The following is a 25,494-nucleotide window of genomic DNA, read 5'->3' as shown; positions in this document are numbered from 1 at the left end:
ACCACAAAACAGACTGATGCACCAAGGCAGCTTATAGGCTAATGTTTTAAAATAAGCCAGCATATCTTCCTTATCTGCTAATATACCAGGGTTTTGTAGCTGCTGAACTACAGAACTAAACAAATCTGTAAACAGTGTAAATGGGGCTCAAGGCAACACCTTAGACACACTGATCTGCTCCCAAGTAATTCTCTAAAGCAGTATGTACCTACATAAGGTGATTACCTGTGTTTATGAACACACACAATAATCATAGTCCAGCACTTAGTACTTACTCTTCCTCTTCATCAGAGGATGAGGATCTGGATGACCGATCACTTTTCTCACTAGACTTGTCATCCTCTTCCTCCTCTTCATCATCAGAGTATACTTCACTAGTTTTTAATGGCTGTTTTTTTGCAAGCAATTCAGCTGGGGAAGGGATGAGAGAGAACAAGGAAAAGCAAGCTGTGATTTTTTTTTTTGATGAGAGCTTCCTTTTAGAGATGAAACCTCATTGATTAAAAAAGTTTAGAAAGAAGCAGTACAACAGACAGCTGTTAGTTTTACATTTAAGTGCCACATAATTAAACCCACTGGTAGGCTAAGAATGCCATTGTATATACTCAAACTGAGAAACTAAAATAATTTAAACGTATCTTAGATCTCAGTTATATTTATCTTCAGCCTCCCAACTCAACTGCATGTGCCATGCAAGATAGGCATAAGAATTGAATATATACAAGTTAAAACTATCATGATCAGACAATTTGTTATTTTGCACAGGAAAAAAAGTATCATATTTGGGGTGGAGCACAATTAAAACCCAGCAATAAAACAAAAAAGGTCACATTAAAAGTCCATGGCAAGAAGGACAAGATGATGTGCCAGTGAAGAAATAAGCAAATGTATACAAAATAGCGTAAGTACAATAAATATGGTTTGGATTATTCAGAGATTAAATAAGAGAAGCTAAGCGACCAATTCAAATACATGAACTAGACATTACTTAGTAAGTGCCATTCAGCAGATTACTAAGAAAGTTTGCTTTGTTCTCAGACCATTCTGCATGGGGGAAAAAATATAAATAAAGAGCCAAAGGTGCCAAGTAATTTCCTAGGTGATTATGTCAGTCAAGAGACCAAGGAAGATGCAGAGAAGTTCATTCATCCAAGATGCAGGATTGCTGCATTAGTTAAAAAACAGACAGTAGCACTCAAAATATTGTAATGAGGTCTCAAAAATTTATAGTTACAGCAACAAGTCTTCATACCTGTTCTGTTCTTCCTTTTCTCTCTTTCTGCTTTTAGCTCTTCCATTGCCTGAGACTTCTTGTCTAGTTTCTCATCCCGCTTTGATCGCCGCTCTTTGTTATGTGACATGACCTAAAAACATGCACAGAAAATCACTCCACATTGAAGTGCAATAATTAAAACAGTTTGTTTGCAGACCTTGAAAACTTAAAACGAAAGCTAACAAACTCAATTTTAAAATTGTGGAGTTTTTTTTGAAGTTTGTTTTTTCATAGTCTAGAAAAGGGGAAATTGATCTGAAGCATATTTCTTTTTTGTACTTAGTATCAAAAATAATTAACATTCATTCTTCAACATTTCTGCCACCAAGTTTTAGCTCCCAAACTCCTCCTTAAGATAATAAAAAAGGACTAGAGAAATAAAATTGAACTACTTCTGCAACTAATAAATCATGAAGAAAAATCGGATAAATGTTAGTCTCACTGACTACTACTTTTGCAAGGCCAATGCACTTGTTCTGTCTTCAGTAAAGACAAAAGATTTGTTAAAAGTACTAAAATCAGAACTAATGCAAGTCTTCTAATATTTTCCATTCTTACAGGTCTGTCAAGAAAAGCAAGTAATACAGAATGCAGCTTCTACAATAAGTATAAGATGCAGTCATTTAAGTCAAGTCATTTCTGTAAGGCACCATAAAAGAACCCTGCATACAATGGTTTTATATTTATATATGTGTGTGTGTGTGTTTATGCGTGCACACACTCTACATATTATGTATACATATATATGGACTATATTTGTGTACATACATACACACATACACATGTGGAGTTGAGAGGTGCCCGAAGATGAGACTCATTCCACTTCATATGTGCCTGAAGGAAAATTCATCTTACCTAGCTTTATTTAGGTGTTAAACACTTATTTCACTAGAAAATAATGTAGGCTGAATTACCCTCTGGAGATGTCCTCCTCTGTTGCACACAGAGACAAGTGACAACAAGTGTAAACAACTAGTTCATAGATTGCAAGTTAAGCAAGATGAATCCTATCCTATTCTGGGAGCGTTAACTGCCCAGACTTTGGAAGTTAAGGGTGGGATCTTAACTTAGAAACTCAGCTATTTGAAACTATAGTTCAATAACACAGACCTCACACCCCGGAGAAAAAAGGTATTGTCCTCTTTATGCTAGAGATGGAAAAACTATAGAATTACTTCTGTTCCTCTTAGCATTCAAGCTTTGCCTTCACACGTCATTTAAAAAGATGAGAAGTTTCTGGCCTGCTCTCTCAAACTTTGACTTGTAGAAAAGACCGCATATGAAAAATTCCAGACTGCATGGCAGGTCTTGTCCCAGGAACTACAGATGTAGCCACAACTTTTTCTTCGTTTTGTGTTTTCCATTGAAAGGAGTTTGAGTGCATTCCACAGCAGGCCAAAGATGTTAATCTCTTTTAAAATCAACTGAAAGGCTAAAGATAGCTTGAGCGTCTAAATGAACCAAATTCTGACCTTCTTACCTTGCTGTTTGACATTAAGTGTAAAATGGCAGGGGCAAGGAGAGGCAGCATCCCATCCCCTGCTGCCAAAGGAAAAGAGTTACATTTCCTACCTGGGATTCTTGTATCTGTGTGAGTTTTTTCTTCTCCTGTTCTTCCTCTTGCTTTTTCTTTTTCTCTTTCTTTTCTTTCTTTTTTGCTGTTTTTAGTTTCTTCTTGATTTCAAACCTATTAGCAGATATTTGAAACAAAAAGAGTGCATGAGAGAATGTTCCCTCCCTGAGTGCGCAAAGTACCACTCAGATGCTATGTGAGCATCTTATGCTATCTTACGTGGTTAGTAAACCTCAAGGAACACTTCCACTGCTAGAAATGCTAGTTCTTATGCTGTTCCCCATTCCCCATCCTTATCTCCTCCCTTCCTTAAGAAAAATAAGATAAAGAGAAGCTGACCACAGAAAGGTGCAGGCTTACAGAAGGTGAGAGCTAACCTGAAGGGCTGGGAAGATCACGTAGTAACAGAATCCCCAGAAACCAACCCGTACTTCATCTTCGCCAGAAGAACGATCACTGCATGCTGCCTCCAATTATAAAAACAATTGGCTATTTCATGTAATTTGAATTTTAACAGTTAAAAACTCAGTTCTTTAAAACCACTATCATGCTAACTTTTTCCTGCTGAAACTTGACCTTCCTACTGGCATTGGTCTGAATACGAAAAAGTCATAGTGAGTCCTCCTTCAGCTGCTACCGCACATTCCATCAGGCTCAGGAAGTTTCTGTGATTTAAGCACTTCTATTTCTACCTTCCCTAAACGTGTCATCCTGAAATCTCATTTTCAGCCACTGTATTCAGAAAAGTAGTGATTCCACTGGAACCGTCCTGTGACGGACTCTACTGCAGCACGGATGGGATGTTGCTTTAGTGAAGTGTGTATGTGAACTAACAAGCAAAAAAAAACACAAATGCAAACAAAAACCACTTATCTTCCAGTAACTGAAATTCCAAATGTGTTATCCACATACACATGTCCATTCCTTTACAGTCCTTTACAACTGGATTTTGTAGACAAGAAACTGAAGTGCCAGATGAGCTTGTTGCCCTTTTACGCCTTAAACATGAAGCATAACACATAGGGCACAAGCATCGTACCACATGCAACGTTTGCTGTAATCCCAATAAACTCCCAGGAAGACATACATATAGGCAGCATTTTGAAAGATTCAATTTGTAAAAAGTGAAATTGCTGTCCTTCCCAGCCTACGCTTACTTCTACCTGCCAACTCCTTTACACAGAGCAGGACAAACTTGTTTAAGATTAAATCAGAAACTCGAGCTTAAATTGTTTAGCTCGTTTGCATCAAGTATTCACCAGTGGTCATTTTAAAACCAAAATATTCTGTTACCATGGACCTATGAATGAAAATCAGAAAAGTGGTGGCCTTTTATCTGATCTGAGTCAAATTTTTCACCCATTTTAATCCCTTTGAGGAGGGCAGCAGACTAGAGAAGACACTGAAAGTGGTATTAAAAGCACATTCAGACAGTGCTCTAGCTATGGCTTAGACAAATGAGTAGTTGATTGTACTGGCTTGATTCACACAACAGATGTTAGTCCTCTAGAGAAATTTCTCAGCAACTAATAGAAAAAAAATCACTGAAGAGGGAAGAAATTGGACAAAACTTGCCCCACTTTCACCAAATCTTTTGTTAGATTTATGGGGAGGAAAAAATACTGCAAGGAAACTGCCTGACAGGGCAATATTATAGTAACAAATTAAACTATAACACCTATGGTAGAAATCCACAAATGACCCCTTGAATATGATGTCCAACACCACTCACTCTTCTTTCAACATCCCTCTCTTTTCTATTAGTCTTCCAACCAATTTCACATCCATAAAAAGGTAAACCCTAAAACTGTTCCGTGCTTCACCACTGTCTTTTGAAAAATTGCCGGAGCTCTTATGCACCTTACGCTTCACCTGCTTCTAAAGTATCAGCATATGATGGCCAATACAGAAAAGACAGAGGAGAAAGCAGTCCTACTGACTCTGTCTGGCACCTAGTGTCTAAAATTGTATACACGGCTAGAACAGTAGTTGGCAACCACACCCATTCAACACCTAGGAAATTTCCAGAAACAGACATTTCCAAGAACATGCAGAATTTCTGTTATACACTTCTAAACTAGCCTTAAGGACAATTGATGTGAAGATCTACCATGAAACATAATTTGCTTTAGTGTGCTGAATGCTTGGACCTTAAACATGAGAGCCCAGTCAGCACAGTCTCCATATAGAAAGTCCAAATTAAGAATAAAGAAAAGCTGTCTGTATAGAAACAGAACAAGCATTCAGCTGGAGAATATTTATCCTAAAACACTGGACACTTCCATCTCAGTTTCCTATACAGCAATAACTATGAAAAACAATGTGGGGAACAGCAATTTCACGTGAACACACACAAAGTTTCTTTGCTTTACAATTTGACATTATGCAAACGTTAGTCAGACTTCACTGCTTGCAGTCTGATGTGTTGTCTAGCTGTTTTCCCCATTTTTCTGCCCCGACCCCATTAAAAAAAATAACAACCAACATTTAAATAGGCTGTCTGCAAGTCACAGAAACAGAAATTTGAGTTAGAGTTCCATGTCTACTTCATAGAAATGAGAAAACATATATTTCGTACAATATGAAATACACAGAATATGTTATATATCACTGTTAATGTGTTGGATTTAGTTTCATCTGTTTAACTGAACAGTGCATTGCAAAGGATTTAATTCAGAGCTGTTTACAGTACACCCTGTATGAGTTTGCTATCAAATATCAACAGATAAATTTACCTTCTCTTTAGCACTTCTCTCTTCTCTATCCGGTTAAACAGTTCCTGCTCTCTCTCCTTTTCTGTCATTTGTTCCAATCGAGCCCGGTCTTCTTCATCTCCCATAAGATCTTCTCCATAGCCATCATGGAATTCCTCATCTTCAGATGAAGAATCTGAATCCGAGCTAGATGAGGAGCTGTTGCTTTCTGAGTCAGACACCTCTCCTAAAACAAAGTCACAGGACAGTGAAACTCAGCTGGGGCAAAGCCCAACCACTTCAGTGTAGCATGTTAGCAAAGGGTATTGAGAATGAATTCTGTACTTGTCTTTCTCTATCCTTAAAGTATGCATATCATGAAAATTAAATCTTCAGAATACTTTAGTACTGAAAGACATACCTGCTACAAAAAATAATGAAATAAGTAGTACTACAGGTGAATACAAAACATTAAGTAAAAATTCTTAGTAGAACAAGAAGACCCTAGGAGCTCTTTTGATTAGTGTTAGGGTCTGGAGGTTAGATTTCTATGCCTACAGACTTACATCACTTAGCGGTTGCTTGGACACCAATAACTTTTAAGTGCATATGTGCACCTCAAATGCCACTACAAAACACCACTAATATTCCTTATTCTATAGCAACTTGAGGAACCAAAATTTGTCATTTGAAGACTGCAACAGCATGAATTGCTACATCACAAGATGAAGTTAAAAAACACTACCCTTGTAACTGGCAAAGTCGCAATGCTAGCTCCATCACTGTAACAAGCCCTCCCCATTTACACACGGGAACAGCTGAGTCCCCAGCAATATTGGGTAACACCACCTTTAAACTTGATCCAAGTCCAAACGCTTTGATTATCTCACCTAATCAACTACATTACACCAAATCCCAAAAGCAAACAGATACTAGAATTCTTTCCTCCACTTTCATTCAAGCCTCAGCATTTCTGGAAACTTCCCGCTTTGTAACCTTACTCTATCAACAGCCTTGATTGCATGTACGCATAGGTACAGGTTCAGTCACATCATGCATTGGTCTGTCTCCACTGTGCTTAATATTAATACACTTAAGAAAGCATGTGAAGGAACTTACAGTCTTAACTTTGCTTCTTAGTATCAACTGAAATCGTAACTAACCACCTGCAAACTATCATAGCCGCGATAAAAACATGAAAGAATACAGGAAGTCTGCCAAGCATAGGAACTGATTCAGCAGTCATGTAAAAAAAAACTAACAGTTATAGTTATGATTTCTCTTCTTCAATTTCAGTATAAACGTGCAAGTACTCTGATTCAGAGAAAACATAAGATAAGCTCGTATTTGCATTATGTAACATTATACACCTTTCTCCTTGTTGTCACAATTTTGGGAAGGCAAAATACATCAATCAGAAGAAAATGCTACCCCAACTACAGATGGTACAAGCTTGAAAGAAGAAGAGAGTTCTCCAGGAGAAAGTCAAGTAATCGAGTATGTTGTACATTCTTCAGTTGAAGCAGTATTTAGCAGTGTTTTTTTAATGGTGCACTTACAGCAATACAATGTGGAATTATGTACTAGTATTCAAGCCGTGACAAGTTCAAGTCATCCAGACTACCAGTAACAGAAACAAAGCTCTCTGAAGGTAGTCTTTAACATAACCATTTAATTTTACTCTTCAGCGTGTGCGAAGAGGCAACTTCACTTGGAATTATGCTCTAAGTAGGTGCAGAGGTGTTCTTACCCTCTTCAGGTGCTGAGCTCTCAGCTGAGCTGTCTTTATCTGAGCTGCCTGAAGAGGCAGCTTTGTTTGTCTGTTTCTTCATGGCTCCTTTCTTCTCTGCTTTACCCGCTTTTCCCTTTTTCTTGTTTTTAGAACCTCCAACAGTCCACTGCAAGGAAAAAAAAACAAAACAAGAAAGAGATCATGAGACCGGACTATCACTCTTCCCTCCCTCCCCAAAAACACTGGAGTAAAAATGACTGAGAAACAGTCTGATATCTGACAGCAACAAATCAATCGCACAAAAAGGAAAAAAAATGCCAACAGGTAACTTGTTAAATGAAAGCATTTTATGGTGGCTTTTTGTTGTTGTGTTTTAGTTTTGATTTTTTAAAATAAGTTATCCCTGCAACCCAAAAGTTGGCAGAAGAGTCCTTTCGAAAACAATGAAGACTTCAGAGTTCAGTCTATAATATCCACCGGGGAAAGAAATTACTGAAAACATTTTCCTAAGAAAACAACTTAAATAATAGGAGTCTAACTGAAGATAGCCTTTACAAATACAGTTAAATACTATGAAATGGAAGAAGCAACAAGAAGTGTTTCCAGAATTAGTTCACTGAATGGCAAAATTTAGATTTTATGAAAGCACACCAATTACATGAGCTTTTCAGAAATCTCAGTTTTGGCAGGAGTTCACAGTACCTGTATAATTTTTAATGCAACAAACCAATAGTATACTCGTTCACAGACAGTACTGCCACCACCTTCTGCACCTTACGTACAGTGCACAAGTCACAATCAAATCAGAATCACAGTTAGAAGAAAAAAACAAAAACAAGTGTTTAGGCTTAATTTTAATTTTGTCTTAACATCACATCTTCAGTTTAGGCTGCAGTTTCCCAGTTCAGAGCTTATGCCAGCACATACACAGAGACATCAACTTCAAACACCAGAGTCCCAAGAGAAGAGGCAGTATTTACTTTACCATGTGATTTCTTGTTACATTTTTCCATTGTCCTAACTACCTGGGTAAAGCCAGAAGTAACAGAAGTGGTAAGGACTATCTATGCACAATTTTAAGGCTTTACAATATTTTGTTCCTCACTATTTCTAGAAATTCTTCTAGGGGGAACCTAGATTCCCTCTTCAGGGATAAAATATATTTATTCTGAAATGAACTACTTTGAGTGTTATCTTCTTCATACCTGTATATTACTCTCACCCTTCACGCACATCATCTGTACAAGCAGGCAGTCTACCCACCCCCTCAAGAAAATAATAAAAAAAACCCTAATTCAAATAAGCAAAGACTCTTTTGCATAACTGAGATCTTGCACTGAACAATAGTTTAGTTAAAAGAAATTCTTTACATTTGACCTCTGTTGCATACAAACTTCAGGCTCCATCACATTTGAATACTACTTCTGTCTGAAGAGGCATCACCTTTAGATTGTTTTGAACCCCAGGTTTCTCCAAATGAAACTAACTTAGTAGTCAGAAGCTACTACCTCATCTCTTAATATCCTTAGAATTGCCTAGCTTTTGATTACAGTCACGACTGGCTTTGTACCATCCATATTAGTGCTCACTTCATCATCATCTATAAGTGTCAGGTGTGAATTCAAATTCATCTGCCAAAGAGCAGGCAGAAGTTCTCTTTTCTGCAGTAAAAGTAGAGCTACCTAGCAGTGAGCCTTTGATTGCAATCTGTTCCCCAACCCATTATGCTCCACAGGACAGGTGAGAAACTCTGCTCACAAAGCATCTGGCTTTATATCAGCCTGAGCTTGCATTTAAGTCCTTATTGGCTCCCATATTCAGGTTTCACTTGTTTGATGTTACAGTGCTGCTGCCTAGCTTCCCCGGTATTGCCAATAATTTTCCTGGTCAACCATGCCCAAGTAAATCAATGAAGACCAAGCTTGTACACAATGCCAGCACACTCAGATCTCAACATCACGGAATCACCTCCTAGGACTAGGATAAGTGCATTTTGACTATTAGTTCAACAGCTTACCTACTGTTAGCAGACCAATGAAAACACAAGAGTGTGAAAGTGAGACTGAGCATTCACTAGGGAGGAGCAGAGCCCTCTGAACGAGGGATGCAGAGATGCTTCCTTCCCAGAGCTCCGTCACTTTCCAGTGTTACAACACTGAATTATAGCTTGCTCTTTAGCGAGAAAAAAGAAAAGCACAGAGAAAGCCGTATTATACACAGTTATATCAAGACCTTGAGAGGTCATGCTGAGATGAAAGAAGTTAAGATCAGATGGAAACAGCAGGACTTCAGTAGTTAAGAAAATGTTTAATAGCTGTAGATACACGCATTACAGAGCGCTGTTCTCAGCCTTCGATTCACAAGCAGGCTTGTGGAGAGAGCTCAGGGCCTGAGAGATGGAACTCAAGAGAAAACTGGGTGTCAACTTCTGAGCAAGATCAAGAAATTTGTCCTCATCTAGGACTTTTCACTTTGGTTTCTATTAGACCCTGGAGACCACACTATCTTGCTGTACAAGTGACCCCTACATCTTTCAAGTCACAGTAACTGGTTGTCACCTGCCAGTTTCTGTGCTGCCATAAAGCCAAGTTCTTCCTCAACTGCCTCAGGTGCTTCAGGGGCTTTTCAGCTACCCCAGTCTCTCATGAATGCCTGGTTATTCCTGCAACCACTACAGGACAAAAAGAAGGATTGATCAAAACCTGAGGACAAATAAATCACCTAAACCAGGACGTACTCAGTGCGAGGGCTCTTTTATGCTCACAGTTTGCTCTGCGGGCTCAGGGACCATCAGTTGTCATTTGGATACCGAATGGCCATTCAGTGTTATTCAGAGTGGGACTAGCCAACACCAAGTTTCTTCTTACATCAGAGGAAGAGAGCTACGTTTAGCAGGTCGGGGGGGAAAAATAAGAAGAAAGAAAAAGCAATACAGAAAAACTATGAGTTGCTTGGCAACTTGCAGCCCAAACCAAAGTCCTGAGCCTGTCCCTCATGCTCTAGGCACACCCAGATCAGAAAGGCAGCCACATGTTCACATGTAACGTCAAGTAAAAATGCACACCCAGTTAAGAGTCAGCAGCATTTGGTTGCTCTGCTTCTCCTCCCTCCATCTCAAACAGCAAACAGTAACCATAGTTTCCAAAAATCTGTCCTCTTCTGCAGCTTCTCCAGGTTCCTTCTTCCGTGCTCCGATCAGGCAGAGCCAGTCAATGCTTCTCACATGTTGTCCACAGCCATGCCTCTTTGCACAGCCCCTCTGTTCACCACTGGCTTCACGGCCACCAGCTGGAACCCTCCATGGTTCCAGACGCAGCAAGTCAATAAACCCAGGCAGAAGTGTGCTGTAACATTGCTTTCTGCTTATTGTTCACTACAACTCAACAATAGAACATTATGGCTCAGTCACAGGAAGCAGCCAGAAAACACTTCTATTTCTCCTCCTGCTTCAAAGGTTCACAGTGCTAATCACTCACATATTTCCCCAAGTTGTCCAAGCTAAGCCGCAGTACCCAGAACGGACTGCCAATAACAAAATGCCATTAGAAATCAGCTGGATTTAGAAGTTATCTTGTGTAGTTGCTTTTGTAGAAGCTGATTGAAGAAAATCATTTATAGTTCAGCAAACCTAGAACGTATTTCCACTAGGGAGATGAAATGAGATCAAGGTGAGGGGAAAAAAGTGAGCTCTGACAGTACAGTAGCCTGAATGCAGTAGTATTTTTACTGATGCTGCTCAGATAGCCACTATTCTCTTCTGTTCACACAGTACCCAAATGTATTATCCGCTGAAATTTTCTTTTGCAAGTAGGTATTCTCCCTGCTTTTTACATCAAACTGAGCAGAGGTGCACAACTGAGGTCACCAGCTTGTCCTTGCCTGATCTTTCCCTCCTGGATACGTCTTTTATAAAGAAAGGGCAAATTATAAGCCGTAACTTCAAAACGAAACAGATCCCTTACCAACATGTTGCTTTCCTAGGCCAGATAAACTTACACACCATGACAACACAACGGCTTACGTGTGAAAAAGTACCTAGTGTTAGCCCAGCTTACAAACTGTCATCTGTTCTTCTCCATTAATACCTGAGGAGAAAAGAAGGCAGTCCTCCATGCAAGTCTTCAAACTGCATTTCCAGCCTGCAGACAACAGCAGGCAGCGGAGATGTTGCGATACGGCAGCATTTACTGTCTTTGGGGTTTCTCAAAGCTGGGAGAACTCTGGAGAATTCCAAGAACTACAAGGAAGAAAACACTCTCTGCAACTATTGTTAAAGCCAAATAGTGAATAGAAATCCCTCGTTACTTTTCTTGTCTGCACCTGTCATTCAGGGGGCCTCAAACAACTCCACAATGACAACAGTCCAGCAATTAGGAAACTTAAAGGGCTGTGTTAGGCAGGGAGAGGAGACTTGAGATGTTAACACCAAAAGGAAAAGGAGACACAAACAGGCAGAGGAAAGATCTTCTCGAGTCACAGAAGAGGTTTTGCCAGGAACTGGCTGAATGAAAGTTTCAGAGGTCACAACCCGCTTGGTCCTCCCCTATTGTCTGAACATCACTCAAATCAACTCACAAAACGTAACTAAGAAAAAAGTGTACATCTAATGGGTTTAATTTAAATTAAGCTGCAAGTTAACATTTACTCTAGAATTATTTTGAGATGTCCATGTATTGAGAAACATGGAGACCTACTGAATGACAGTGTGGAGATGGCAGATCCCAAATGCCAACGAAGAAACACTCTCCATAATTAAAACAAACCTGAGGATACTACCAGCTGTAAAAACCTGCAAAGTTTTATTTTAGAAGTCTGGACCAAACAGCTGGAGATGGTGACAGCCATAAAATACTTGGCCAGCATACGCCTTGCACGACTGTCACCGAGCTACCATCACCCAGACCAAAAAAAGCTTAATCACTGCTCTAGATATGATACAGTGCCTCATGAATGGATTGTTTTCAGCAAAAGTTGCTTTCTTGATACAAAGAAAAAAGTTCCTTCTGTGAAAGTTAAATAAATAAAATCACATATCCAATTCCAATAGCTACCTGAGCCTGTATCTGGAGCACCCTGCTCCACATCAGAGCTCTTGCAGACACACACACCCTGTAATCCACATCCCCAGAAGTTATTCCCTCACTAGCTTGCAATTTGAAGTTACTTGCAGACCAAACTTTATACCTATTTTGTTCCCAGCTGGTTTACATTACTTCTGTGTATACGTTAGCCTCCATACGATTAGTCCGCACTATCCAGATTTGCACTTGCACACTTTGGGATGTGCTCTTTAAGGAAAGCTTTATTATTCCCTGTGTTAATAGCTAAAGGAAGCTGTCTCCAAGGAAATCAAAATTACAAAGCACGCAGCCTGTACACTTGTGTACAGGAAGATTAAACACACACCGCTTCAAATTCTTTAAGCTTGAAAAATGTATGTACGGCAAAGGCCCCACAAGACTAGAGAACCCACTCAGTCTTGGAGGCCTAACTAAGCAGTGTTATGAAATAAAAGCACACGGGGAAGACATTTAGCACAATAATCTCTACAATCCCATAAAAGACACCCCCAAAACAGAAGGAATACATGTAGCTTTCTGCTAATCTGTGGTTTACCAGAGTGCTTAAACTTGAACGCAGGAAGTAGATCTAAATTTTCAACAACTTTCCTAATAATAGAGGCACAAAGCCTCCTCCAGGCAGACTGCTATTCAGGACTGACTTACTGTCTGCACAAACTCTATTCACTGTTTCCTCTGTCCCATAGCTCTTTACAAATCTTCAGCCACACCTCCTCCTCCTGGATCTGCACATTTGCAAATAAAGGCCTAAAACCAGACACTCACTAAACTCCAGCCTAGTAACAAGCATTTGTGATCTAACTTTTCATGTCCCAGAGGTATTTTCTGCTATCACCCTACAGCTGCTAAAAGACACAGACAAACCCTTCACTACATTAGAATGAGCGTGGAAGAATGCAGTCTTATACCAGCATTGCCAACAACAAACCTTTCAGGAGAAAGAGTATTGCTGCTTTCTGTCTAATCTACACTGATGTTAGCACAGCTGTTTCAACGGTCATCCAGGCTTCACTGCACAACAGAGAGGATCCTCTTACTGTGAGTGACACTGCTGGGATAAAAAGAAGAGGAAGAACCCAGAATTAGCCTACCACAACTGAGGAATACCATCCACACAATGTCTTCAAGACGCCATGAGGGTAGCTTGCTGACACACATGCCTCTAGCGCAGTAGACCCAGCAGCAGTTTGGCTAACACCAAACTGGTTACACGTGGCAAGCTAACAAATTGGGATAGCAGGCTCTGGGGTGGTCATGGCCACACGCTGCTGCACAGATAAAGGAGCAGTCTGTCTCCACGTCTGTGTCCAGCTTAGTACATCTCTTTGAGAAGGTGGCACTTCTTATTGCGATGACCTGCAGTCATCGCTACTCATTTGTTGTCTGAACAGCGAGCGGTTCAGTCCATTTGGTCATGCATGTTCCACAGACACACCAAAAGACGATCAGTACGTATCTACTACTTCGCTGACGACAACTCACCTTCAGTCCCTTGGCTAGGTAACGTGATTCAGACAACACAGGTCTTTGAAATGTTATAGAACCCAGTATCTGCACCATGAACACTTGATGTGGCCAAGAGATTTCACAGAAGTGCATTTGCACTAAAAAACACAACACATGGTGACAAAGGTCTCATGAAATCCCTTGGGCACCGTTGCATACATGGCATAATTTGTACAAGTTCTTATTCTGTAATTCCAAAAATGCATCGTCTCTATCTACACTATGTTCCCCCAAACTTTCCTCCCTACAGAAAAACAAAACGCAGTGTTTAGCTTCCGAAGCAGAGATTTAGACTTCTTTCCTGTACGTGCAACATACTGATTATCCCAGAACATTTTGTGCTTGCCAGGAACCACAAAGGATGCACACGCTACAATACCTGTATGAAAGCAAATGCATGATTAAGCACGTTTGCCGAGGGCAACAATTTCCATGCTGTTGCCTCCAAGTCCTCATCTTACAGGAAGTCCAGTAAAACCGTTTCAACTTTTAGACCCCTGCTCCTAACCCCCAAGATTGAGCAAACTTGAGACCAACCACAAGAATACTGAGCAAAACCAAAGTCGTTCAAGCAGGAACACCAGGCGGGTAGTTGAGTCTAGGGACGCCCACAACTGAGTGGCTGGAAGAAGAACTACTGTCATAACCCAGCCTGTCTCACCCTGCTATGACAAGGAGCAGTTCAGAACGCATATTTCAGGCACAGGAATAGAAGCAAGTGTCCTAATTACCTCTTCTCTAAACCCTTCCCTCTTGCTACATGGAAGTCAGAGAGAACAGTATCAGGAAGAAATGATACACAGATTAGAAAGTTTCAATTGCACACTGTGCAACAGAGATATTACTGCATCTGCAAGTCTGTGGGTATAAAAATCAGATTTGACTTCAAAATCATGTTTTCCTAGCAAATCCATGAAGACATACGTTGCCATACTCCACATTTAACGGAAAGATGGACCTCATTTGTAGTTATATATACTAAATATATATATATATATATATATATATATATATATATTTATTCCATGCGTTTTCAGAGATAAACACAGTACAGAAGAGTTTATAACCAAGGTGCTCTCCACACTCAAGTCTACATTTCCAGACAAGCTGGTCCCCAGGCAGCGTGCTGTCAGATCAGAACACACAAAGTTTCAGGCTGAGCGGTCACCCAATAACACACGTAATGTCTATAGTCTGTTCATAATTTTCTCATCCCTTATGTCTAAAGCACATACTAGATGAAACAGTTGCTATTATTTCTTTTTTAAAAAAGGAGTGCTTGAAACAGAGTTCAAGCTGTATTTATTTCAGAAATGCCTCAGTAAGAATACTAAACCACTAAACGTACTAGAACGTGTGCACTCTTAATGTGTATCGGAAGAACTCTCGCCAGAATCTCAAATTCTCATCAGTTTAACAGTTTATCGTTGGCCGACCCTGTGCGTCTTCGAGTTGCCACAATGAATAATTCTTGCTGTGGCATCAGGGGACAGGGGGAAGCAGCACAGTTAAGTTTTTAAGAACAGATGGAGTAAGAGACCTCTACATAGTACAGATGTCTTTGCAAGCTTTCTGCAACACTACAAGAAGATCTTTTTACTCAAATAGCTATGTGACCCGTTTGTCAGATCCTCTGTTTTAATACGTCAATTTCAATTTTCACTTGTAAATGGAAGCAGAGGCTTTTAACCAGCTCTAGAACATAGCACCAAGAACAAATAGTAAGAACAGATCTAGCAGATACGCACTCCTATGCAATAAGTTGAGAAAACCCTAAAACAAAGTAATTCTAAACTCTCGCTTGCTTCACTTTCTTCAGAAATGCCGATAAAAACACACCGTTCTATGTTCAAATGGTCAGACAAGCTATTTCACAATACGCTTTTGCTACTCAAAGTAGCAAAATAGAACAGTTTTAACATTAAATAGTCCCACCTGCTTTTACCACCCTCCTCTCCGAGGAAGGAAGCTCTCTCCCAAAGCCAAAACCCTCTCCCTTGAATTCAGAGTCCAGGTTCAGCAAATTCACTATTACTTCAACCACAAACTTCACACAGGAAGAACACTAGTTTTAAGAAGACAGATCATCAAACCATTCAGACCTTATGAACACAGGATTAAACAGGCAGTCAACTTTTCTACAGCCATACCGACTACTTTGTGTGAAGTTACAATTCTAAGCTTATTAATTACAAGAAACCAAGAAGAATTTGAGTACTTAACCTCTGGGCAAAATGGTTCTCTATCAGTTTCATCAACAGCTTGCCCCACTTTATAAAATCAGCAAGCTAAACATACTGTATGATACATCCATACCTTCCATACTTCCATCGCATAGATACAGTCAGACAAATAACCCATAGGAAGTTCACTGATAACATAACCTACTCACCTCATCATCACTGTCTGACGTCTCAGAGTCTGAAGATGCTGTAGGCTTGCTCACAGGTGGCTCCTTTTCTTCAGAGTCACTGCGTTTCCGTTTGGCCAATGACAAGAGCTCCTGGTGTGAAAACAACATATGTTTATTTTAAAACATCGCTATTAGTTTTACCGATTCAGGTCAACGCATATACACCTTCTCTGTGATATCTGAGCACATCCCAGTAACACGATTATCCCCACTACCTAGAGAACAAAGTCTACCATGTTTCATAAATACATATACACAGAACTCTGCGTAATACAGCTGGATGTTATGAAAGGATTTTGAAAATTACAAGCCATAAAGAGAAAATGCTACTGACATCACTTTCTTGATATAAAGAAGATATGACAAATTACTTTCAGGTCTGTGGTATTTATATACCACATTATTAGATGAAAATTAAAAAACCCTACATTGTGTAGCATTAACCCAAAAAGCCAAATGCCACTAAGGAGTCTAGTTCCTTTCTTTCAAAAAAGATTCGCAACTATACACTTACAAAGGAGACACTTTAAGTATCACCAAGATGTCATGGCTGATATATTTAGTAAGACCGTTCAATTCCTTTTCACCATTCCTACATGCCACAGAATGCACTTAAAGCTTTGGATAGACACAGAGCTGGCACCAAGCTCAAAGGCTGGGAAACTAAGTAGAGCTGTTCTCTAGGGGAAGCACCCTCAAAGGCAACACAGGCCAGCAGAAAGAGCTAAATGGCTCACAAATAATCTCATCATCTGCTGTTCACAGCTTGTTCAGGTGACAGAGGGAGGCAGTAGTTTAAAGCAATCATTTCTGAAGCTGCATTACTGTCTTCGTAATCCATGACAAATTATTTAGTCTTAAAAACATTGCTTTGGGGCTGATGAATCTTAGCTGTGAGGAGAAATAAAGCCACACCAACTTCTGCAGTCTTGGAAAAACAATACTAGATCGGTCTGCGTTTGTTTCAAAACTGGAAGATTATCTCCACAGCAGAGGGATTTGAATTTAGTACCTCAAATGAGAACATAAACATTGCAGAAACTGATGGCCTAAGCTACTTACCAACAAAGAAATCTTCAGTTATTAATGGCACTTTACAAGCCGTTTTCTGAAGACGACATGCAACATCAACAGAACAACAAACGGCTCTCCTTAGGAAGTTCCTGATGTTTTCTATAATAATTTTCTAAAATTCCCCTCTCACTAGTGTCTTCAAGTATAGTTGAACCCAGATTACCTTCCTGCGTGATACCTTGGTGTTAATATTTACTGTTTTTATGCCAAGCAATTTGCCTTCTTTCTTTCTACCTTTGTTTTTTCTCTTTTCCAACATTCTACATGAGAAAGGCTCCTACTCCTTTCGATTCAACCCGCTCAGGTCGCTAAGGAAAGCTGTCAAACATTTAACCGACAAGGGCCTCACTCAGCATGCTCTCCTTAAATCACACTTCAAGAACATCACTGCCCTGCTACCCAGCCGTCATCCTTGCACATACATCTCTCTGCTGTTACAGTGGCTACAAACAACCCCCAACAACGCAGGTAGGGCTGCAGATGCATGCTTCCAGCGAGTAACAGAACGGATGTACAACCATGCCGCTATTCCACCACCATTCTGGGGCTAGCTCAGCTCCTCGTGTTTTCAGGCTCTGGGGAAGCTACAGGACTAAAACACTCATGATGAGAAGCTGGCAGCTCTAGAGGGATGCAAGGGACACGCTCTGCTCCAGTGTATTTGTCTAACCAGGTGTATGACTTGAATTTTCTAAGGCTCCAAGTTGCAAAAACATTTTTCAGTGCTTGTGGGTGGCTCTTTATTTTTACTTTTCTGCAACACAGCAACAGCTTCTCCATGAAACACCCCACAGGTCCAGCGTTACATTCCCTCAGCCATGCTGGCACAGTTAACCAGCCAAACTTCTGCACAGCCCAGGCGGTGCCGTGCGAGCCCTGACGCCCTTATTTACCACATGTAGGGCATCGCCGACCCCTGCCCCGACGAGAGCTGGAGCCCTGGGGGAAATTCCCTTCCACAGAGAGGGGGGCTCCTCCTTCTGCAGCCCCAGCACGGCGAGCCCCACGCCGGACCCCCAGGAGGTGCCTGCGGGGAACTCAGGGCGTACCCAGCCGCACCTCCGGGCCGTGCCCCTCAGCCCTGGCCGCGGGGGGAGCCCGAGGCACGGCCGGGGCTCACCGGGAGGCCCCCGGGCACCTCCCCGGCCCTCCGAGGGCCCCCCCGGTCCCGCCCGGCAGCACGGGGCCCGGCCCCGCTGCCCTGAGCGCCGGGCCGGGGAGACGCCGGAGGGTTCCCCCCCATCGGGACCCGGCCGCGGCCGGGCCGGGAGAAGGAGGAGGAGGAGGAGGAAGAGAAGGAGGAGGAGGAAGAAGGGGGAGATGGCGGCGCCGAGCCCCGCGCGGCCCGGAGGGCCCAGGCCCGGGCCTCCCCGCGCACCTGGTCCAGGTTCTCCTCGCTGCCGCTGTCCTCGGTGTCGGAGTCGATGAGGACGCGGCCTTTCCGCTTCTTCACCATGGCGGAGCCGGCTGCCCCCCTACCGCCCGCCCTCCCTCCCCGCCAACGGCGGCGGCGGCGGCGGCGCGGCGCTGCGAGCGGCCCGGCCTGCCCCGCGCCGCCCGCCCGCCCGGGACACAAAGGGCACGGCGCATGCGCAGGGCGCAGGGGCGGGAAGCGGGGAGGGGCGGCCGCCGCCCGCGGGGGGGGCGACGGGACGGGACGGGGCGGCTGAGGGGAGGTGAGGGGAGGAGGGGGCGGGCAGCGTCCCCCGCTCTGCCGCCGGTCCCAGCCCCTGGGGCTGCGGGGAGAGGCCGGGGGCGGGACCCGCGGCTCGGGGGCTCGCTCCCGGCGGCGGTGCTGAGGGGCACAACGCCGGGGGACCCCGGCCCCGCCGCCTGCCCCGCCCCGCCCGCACGGGGGCAGCGGGGCCTGACCCGGAAGGAGTGAGGCGGCCGCGCCGAGCCGCTGCCGCTGCCGGGACAGCCGGGAGGTCTGCACGGCCTGCGGGGCTCTGCTCTGTCGGCTCCTGTCGCGACGGAGAGCGGGGAGGAGGTGTGCGGAACGACAGCGGGGAGCAAGAGGTGGGGAAGGAAGAGGAGCGACCTGCCGGGGGCCTGGGAGTGAGGATTAACTGCGGCCCTGCGCTGAGGGTTTGTGAGTGAGAGGAGCAGGGACGAGACCGGGGGGACAATTAACAATTCCTGGACGGGCTGAAAAACCTAAATGGTCCGATACGGCACGCCTGTAGCTTTCAGTGGTTTTCTTTCTTTTTGAATGATTTCGTCCTTAAAAGCTCAGAGGAGGTGAGCTGGTTTGACGTGGTTTGGTTTGCCACAGAAGGAATCCCAAACCAGCCTGCCCAACCTTGTGAGCAAGAGGTAATAAATAGCCTCCCTTGGAGCACTGGGCGCTGAGGCTCTCCGCTATGAATCAGAGAGTAACGGTGTGCTGTAGCTGCTCCGACCAGCAGTGGTGCAGAGATTTTTTTCAAAGCTTCATTTAAAAAATTAATATACGATGCTTGTAAAACTCTAATTTTTACCTTTTCTCCTTTTCATTTAAAGGTGAAGATAAACTACAGTAACTACAGATAGCTGTGGATACCGATTTTCTTGATGAATTGATTTCAAACGCGTTCATTGCCTTACTGGGAGTGCATCCTGCAGCTTTACCACGATGGCTCTGACTGTTACGGTGCTGAACAGCGCTGGCTTATGTGGCAGATGCTGCAGGCACAAAGTTTTGCACCCCTTGCTTGGATCTCTCCTCGTTGATTCCACGTCAAAATTGTATAGCAGTTACAGGAGGCCAGGATCACAACCTGAGAAAACACCGTCCTGGCAAAAGATTGATTTCAGTTTTAAGAAGGGCATCGATGCCTTAAAGACTCAGCTAAGCTTGCTGAAGAAGGAGACTGAAGAACACTTAAGAGGACCTGAAGGCCGTCGGTTTGATCAGTACCTGTTGCAGCAGACGAAGGTGTTGTGGGAGTTTCGGAGCCAGGAAGATTTAAATAAATGGGTCGTTTCCTCTGATGTAGAGATTGGAGGGAAAAGTGAAGTTTACCTAAAACTGGGTAGGAATAACCAGGCTGCTCTGCTGTATGGAACTCTCAATACCGAAGTACCTCGTGATGGGGAGACAAAATACAGTGGATATTGTAGCATGAGAGCCAAACCACCAGTGGTAAGTGCAGCTTCATGATATCATAGCAGCTGTTATTTGATCAGAGGGCATTTTTCTGTGATTTGTTGTTTACTGCGGTTGTAACTGATCACCTTCGGGAATATTAGACATTCCTTCTCAGATGTGATTGCTGCTGTGTCCTTTGACTTGGCAGTAACTTCAACTTTTACCCAGATTTTGTTCTCCTTTCTTAGAAAAGGAATAATACGTTTGATCATTTGCTAATGTACAATAGGACATCATTAAGGCAGCCCTGTTTGCTGCCTCCTTACAAATGAAGGATCTGTAATGAACGTTTAGATCTAAAATCGGTACAATTAAAATAGATGAGTCTCTCTAAATTGGAAGTTAATTGAATGTGTTGTAAGGGCAAATTTTCTGGGCTTTAACTTGGCCTATTCATCAAACTTGGTCTCGGTGAATGAGCTCATCATTTTTCTTCCTTATAGGTACAGAAAGTAATGCTTTGAAACGTATGTTTTCAAGGTCTGACTCCTACCGTGTATCAGAAAAAGTGAGACAAATATTTGATAGATCTAAATTGAGCAAATCAGAACCATAAATTGATATGCTTACTATTGGTACTGCTTTTTTCTTTCCTTGTATTTAAACATCTTCAAAAAGCAAAACAACACTTCGATTCAGTGTGTTAAAAAATACCTTTTTAGACTGTTCTGTTGTTTGCAACTTGGGTAGCAGAGAACTTAAGCAAGCAAAATCAATGGGCAAATGGGAGGCAGAGGAACACAGGCTACATTGGTGACACCAGGTCAGGGGGGTGGAACCGGGGGTTGAATCTCACTGGAGTTCCCAAGATTGCTACTAACTTGTGCAAACGTGACTCAAATGTTCATTTCCTAACTGAGGTAGTGAAGTGTCCATCTTTATAATACAGGTTGAGATTAGATGCTGAAAACATAAATAAAAAGAGACTACTTTAAGTAAAAATGCTCAAAACTGGCAAAGCCATAAATTGATTATCTACTGATCCTGTGACTTTCAAGATGAGTGTGTAGAAGAAAGGTTAATAGGTAACTGTAGTAGTGCTGTAAAGTAAAGGGGAAACCTGGATTTTTGGTGCTAATTTTGACTTGGTTTGAGCAGTTCTGGTCAAGAATAGCCCTGGCAACCCCCTCTTGCTCCAATGACCTCAGTGTAACTCTGAAGGTTATTTGGTCTGCCCATGTGCAAATCACAATGTCGGGGCTTCTAAGATCTTTGGAAAAAATGCGCTTGAAGATTCAAGATGCTTGTAATCTGGATCATTATGCACAGTTAATGACAAAAAGTGCTGGAAAGCATATAAATGCTTTCAGTGTTCACGTCAGTCTTTAGTAAGGGAAGTTACCACAGGGGATAAATTATCCCACATATGCAATTTCTTGTAACCTCCTCTGAATAGCCTAGTACCGACCGCAGAATATTAAACGTAATGAACTACAGTTCATTCTACATTTCTACATTCTGCCATTGTAGCATTTGTGTGTGCCTGGTAGGGAATCTGGTCCGAGGAAAGAGATCTCATTTCTGATAGTTACGAGGCTGTGATTTATAATTAGCATGGGTCTTCAGAGCAGCGATAGTAGGTTTTGCGGGCTCTCGTACAGTGCTGAAGGAAGTTCACAGAGATCAGTGCCTGGTATGATGAAAGAGAAACCTCATTTCCACTGTGTCACAGGAGATAGTATTTACAGCGAGAACAAGGGCAGCGATCAAAGCAGTAGCACTGTTCTTTGTAATGGAAATTTCCCTTCAAGTATGAAGGAGGAATAATTCTGTTTATTAATAATTTGTAGGGATCTTTTGCTAGGAAGAAGTATTACGACTGGTCAAACTTCAACAGTCTGCATTTACGCGTCCGTGGTGATGGCAGGCCTTGGATGGTAAACATTTATACAGACCCTTACTTCTCTCATCACAAGGACGATCTGTACAACTACTTCATGTTCACCCGAGGAGGGCCGTACTGGGAAGAAATAAGGGTAAGCTCATGAGCTTCTCTGTGCCACTTGTACGGACCTGAACAGTGCTGGTACCAAATGTAGCATGTGACTTCATTTACTAAGGCAGCCTTTTTTTTCTTAAGCTTTTATTCTATATACTAGTGACACTGAAGTCTGTTTTTTTTGTTTGTTTGTTTGTTTGTTTTTTCTGTCAGATTCCATTCTCCAAATTCTTTCTCTCCAGTCGAGGAAGAGTCCAGGATAACCAGCATCCTATCTGGTTAGACAAGGCAAGTTTTCTGTAGGCTTAAACGGTCTGAAATTTACTTTCTATGAATACTTGTCATCATTTAAATGACTTGGAAATCCTTGGGGTATTTAATTTTAGAGAATTTGAAATTGAGGGGTCTCTTCCTGTTATAAGGTACTTATTCTTGTGTGCTTACCTTTTACATTTAAATTATCCTACTTTGTGATTGCAGTGTCAGTTTACTTCAAAGTAAATCCAAAGATATTTTTAAGATACTTAAATAACCAAGAAACAACTCACAACTTAATTGGCTGTTCAAAAATAATTTTTTTTGAGAATGATCAAAGTGATGGCTGAGAAATCTAACATACAAGTTGGCACAGTAATGCCAAAAACATTAAAAGCAAGCTTATATCATAGACAATGTATCTAGGGCTTACAAAGGGATAAATTCCTCAGAGCATAGAGTTTAGGTGACTCCTGTAATAATCCATAATAATATGAACCAAAAAGATATAGTTTTAAAACCTCTGCAGGCTCCATAAGCCAATGGCCTGACTGTATAGCTTGCTTCTGGGGGAGATAAAGTAGTTGAAACCCTAGGTCAATCTGAGGAGCGATGAAGTGATCCATTTAATCACTTCAGCATTGCTCTTTTACTTATTTAGCATGTTTGTAATGTACATTTATCCTCAATTCTCAGCCTACGGTTATTCAACTTTAATCTGACACATCCCAGGCATTATTTTTCTGCATGTACAGCAGTCCTTATAACCGTGGGTACAGATCAGAGCTGCGCTTTTAGCAGAGTTTAGGGGTACTGAGGGCTTAATAGGTGACTCACCACTAGTTACCCAACTTGTTTTGAGAAGTGATAACGCTGGAGTCTCAAAGATGATTGGTGACATACAAGAGCTGAGAAAGCTTTCAGGCGTAGGCTAATGGGAAACATGCCTGAGCCCCAGGGATTTTATGGAGTTTATTAATATAGTTGGAATAAAAGAGTGGTGATGGTTGGTTGTTTTTACTAGCATAGCAGTGGGGAAGGAACGAGGGGTATTCTATTTAAGAACATTATTCTGAATGGGAAAATGTGTCTAAGTCACTTACTGAAATATAAAACTCAGCAACAAAGCTTCATATGTTTTAAAATATCTGTTTTGGTGCACTTTCACAATGTGCCAAGTCTATGACTTGCTCTAGAATGAAAGTTCCCTCTTTTGTTACATTTAGTTTTGTTTCCTGCTCACATTAGAACTGTAACAGACATGATGAAAATGTTTGTACATGTTTGTACACCTAATTGTGACAAAACTGGCACTGTGCAATCTTAAAGGATGAAAGTCAGTGTTGCTCTAGGCTCAGACCGTTTGTAATACACAGTTCAACTTCGTGGTAAAAAAGCAAACGTGAAATAGCTTCCCAGTGGGAGTCTGTATTGAAAATGTGGTAGGTGAAACATTCACAGCTTTAGAAATACTGCATTTTGAACAAATACTAAATGAACGGCTGCAAACTGTAAAACCTGCAAGTAGCAGATAACTGTTCAATTGGAATGTTACTTTAAACAGGACTCTAATATGTGTATCTTCTAGGTTAGTACCCTCGGATTCACCCTGGGAGATAAAGTAGATGGTCCATTCCAGCTGGAGATTGATTTTATTGGCCTGCTAAATGATAGAGCTCATACAGAAGAATTCGCCTATGAAATATATGATAGGAATCCTCAAATTTAAATTGGTCATGTCCTTTGGAACATTCTTCAGCTGCCAAGTTAATTTTTATAGAATACTTCAAATGTGGGTTCTAACAACTTGAAGATTCTATTGAAACGTTAAAAAGTGCATGAAGCATTGACTGTATTATTCTGACTAGACTAAAACTGTTGGTATCTTTAAGCTGCCAAATACAGAATCCATGAGACTGCACGTACACAGCCTGAGGGGAGCTGCGATACATGTTTACAGAGTAGTAACTATTGACTGGCTGAGTTTTGACTTCTGTCCTGACCTTTACGGAAATAAAAATTTCATGAATGCATTATTGTTTCCCAGTACACAACAATTTCATTTTATGTTACATTGTTTATAGACCCAAATATTTTACAACTGCCTAGTTTTTTTTTTACAACTGTATAGTTTTTTCCAGTTTAAAACTATGCTGGGAATTCGTACAGTGAAGAACAGTGGTTAAAGGATGGTGCCGTCTCTGAAACTTAGAGAGCAGGACCAAAAGTATTTCAACCTTTAGCTTTTGGCTCCTGTGAAGAACTAAAAAAAGAAAAAGCTGCTGCCACTGCCAAGATTGAAACAGTAGCTATGAACTGGCTTTAGCTCTTATTTTAGAGCTGTTGACAATAGCCTTATGCCTTGAGCTCTACAACACTGAAAACTCCAATGGTGGTTTGAGGGGAAGCCCCTGTTAGCGTTTTGTTGCCTGAAAACTCGTACCTCAGCTTAATTAGCACCATTACCGGGAAGTAGGCAGTGGGTGAGAGCAGATGTTTTTCTGATCTGTATTGTAAGACTTTTTTTGAGAAGTCTGGTTTTCACTCTTAAAGAACAGTTGCTGAATCGTTGTTTCAGATGTCACAAACACAGCCTAATCAAAGCTTTGACATCCTTCAGAGTTTCCTTGTTACTTAAATGTACCTTAAAAATATTAAACATAGCTATAGCATATGTGGAAGACCACAAATATGCAAGCTGAAGTTGTCTTGTTGTTGTCCTTTTCCTCTTGCACAGAATTAGATCATTTAAGAGCAGAAGAGTGGTACCATTCATCCTTTCTAAAGGTATCAGACACATGCATTCAAGAAGGGGTAGGCAGGCA

General features: G+C 41.7%; 2 protein-coding genes across 4 annotated transcripts in view; one reads left to right on the top strand and one right to left on the bottom strand.

Moving 5' to 3' along the window:
* The window catches only part of RTF1 (RTF1 homolog, Paf1/RNA polymerase II complex component), a 30,868-nt gene extending 11,933 nt beyond the window's left edge, over nt 1-18,935 (bottom strand). The window contains 8 exon segments of the mRNA XM_040558571.1: nt 276-411; nt 1,253-1,364; nt 2,846-2,960; nt 5,582-5,786; nt 7,290-7,437; nt 16,251-16,361; nt 18,724-18,834; nt 18,837-18,935. Coding sequence (XP_040414505.1) covers nt 276-411; nt 1,253-1,364; nt 2,846-2,960; nt 5,582-5,786; nt 7,290-7,437; nt 16,251-16,361; nt 18,724-18,834; nt 18,837-18,935 — 1,037 coding nt within the window.
* Nucleotides 18,936-19,099: 164 nt separating this feature from the next.
* NDUFAF1 (NADH:ubiquinone oxidoreductase complex assembly factor 1) lies at nt 19,100-25,362 on the top strand. Of its 3 annotated transcripts, none has more exons than XM_040559516.1 (5): nt 19,100-19,433; nt 19,848-20,469; nt 22,266-22,451; nt 22,628-22,702; nt 24,258-25,362. In XM_040559516.1, the coding sequence occupies exons 2-5, from the start codon at nt 19,960-19,962 to the stop codon at nt 24,396-24,398; spliced, it is 912 nt and encodes a 303-aa protein (XP_040415450.1). In that variant the 5' UTR covers nt 19,100-19,433; nt 19,848-19,959; the 3' UTR covers nt 24,399-25,362. The 3 variants fall into 3 exon arrangements, with proteins under 3 accessions (XP_040415450.1, XP_040415449.1, XP_040415448.1); XM_040559515.1 differs by having other exon boundaries at nt 19,101-19,437; XM_040559514.1 differs by having other exon boundaries at nt 19,102-19,364; nt 24,258-24,702.
* The last annotated feature ends 132 nt before the right edge of the window (nt 25,363-25,494 follow it).

This window comes from Cygnus olor, chromosome 5 (genome assembly GCF_009769625.2).
Source record: "Cygnus olor isolate bCygOlo1 chromosome 5, bCygOlo1.pri.v2, whole genome shotgun sequence".
NCBI classification, from domain to species: domain Eukaryota; kingdom Metazoa; phylum Chordata; class Aves; order Anseriformes; family Anatidae; genus Cygnus; species Cygnus olor.
Note: the sequence above shows the minus strand (reverse complement) of the source record. Positions and strands in the feature narration are given on the sequence as shown.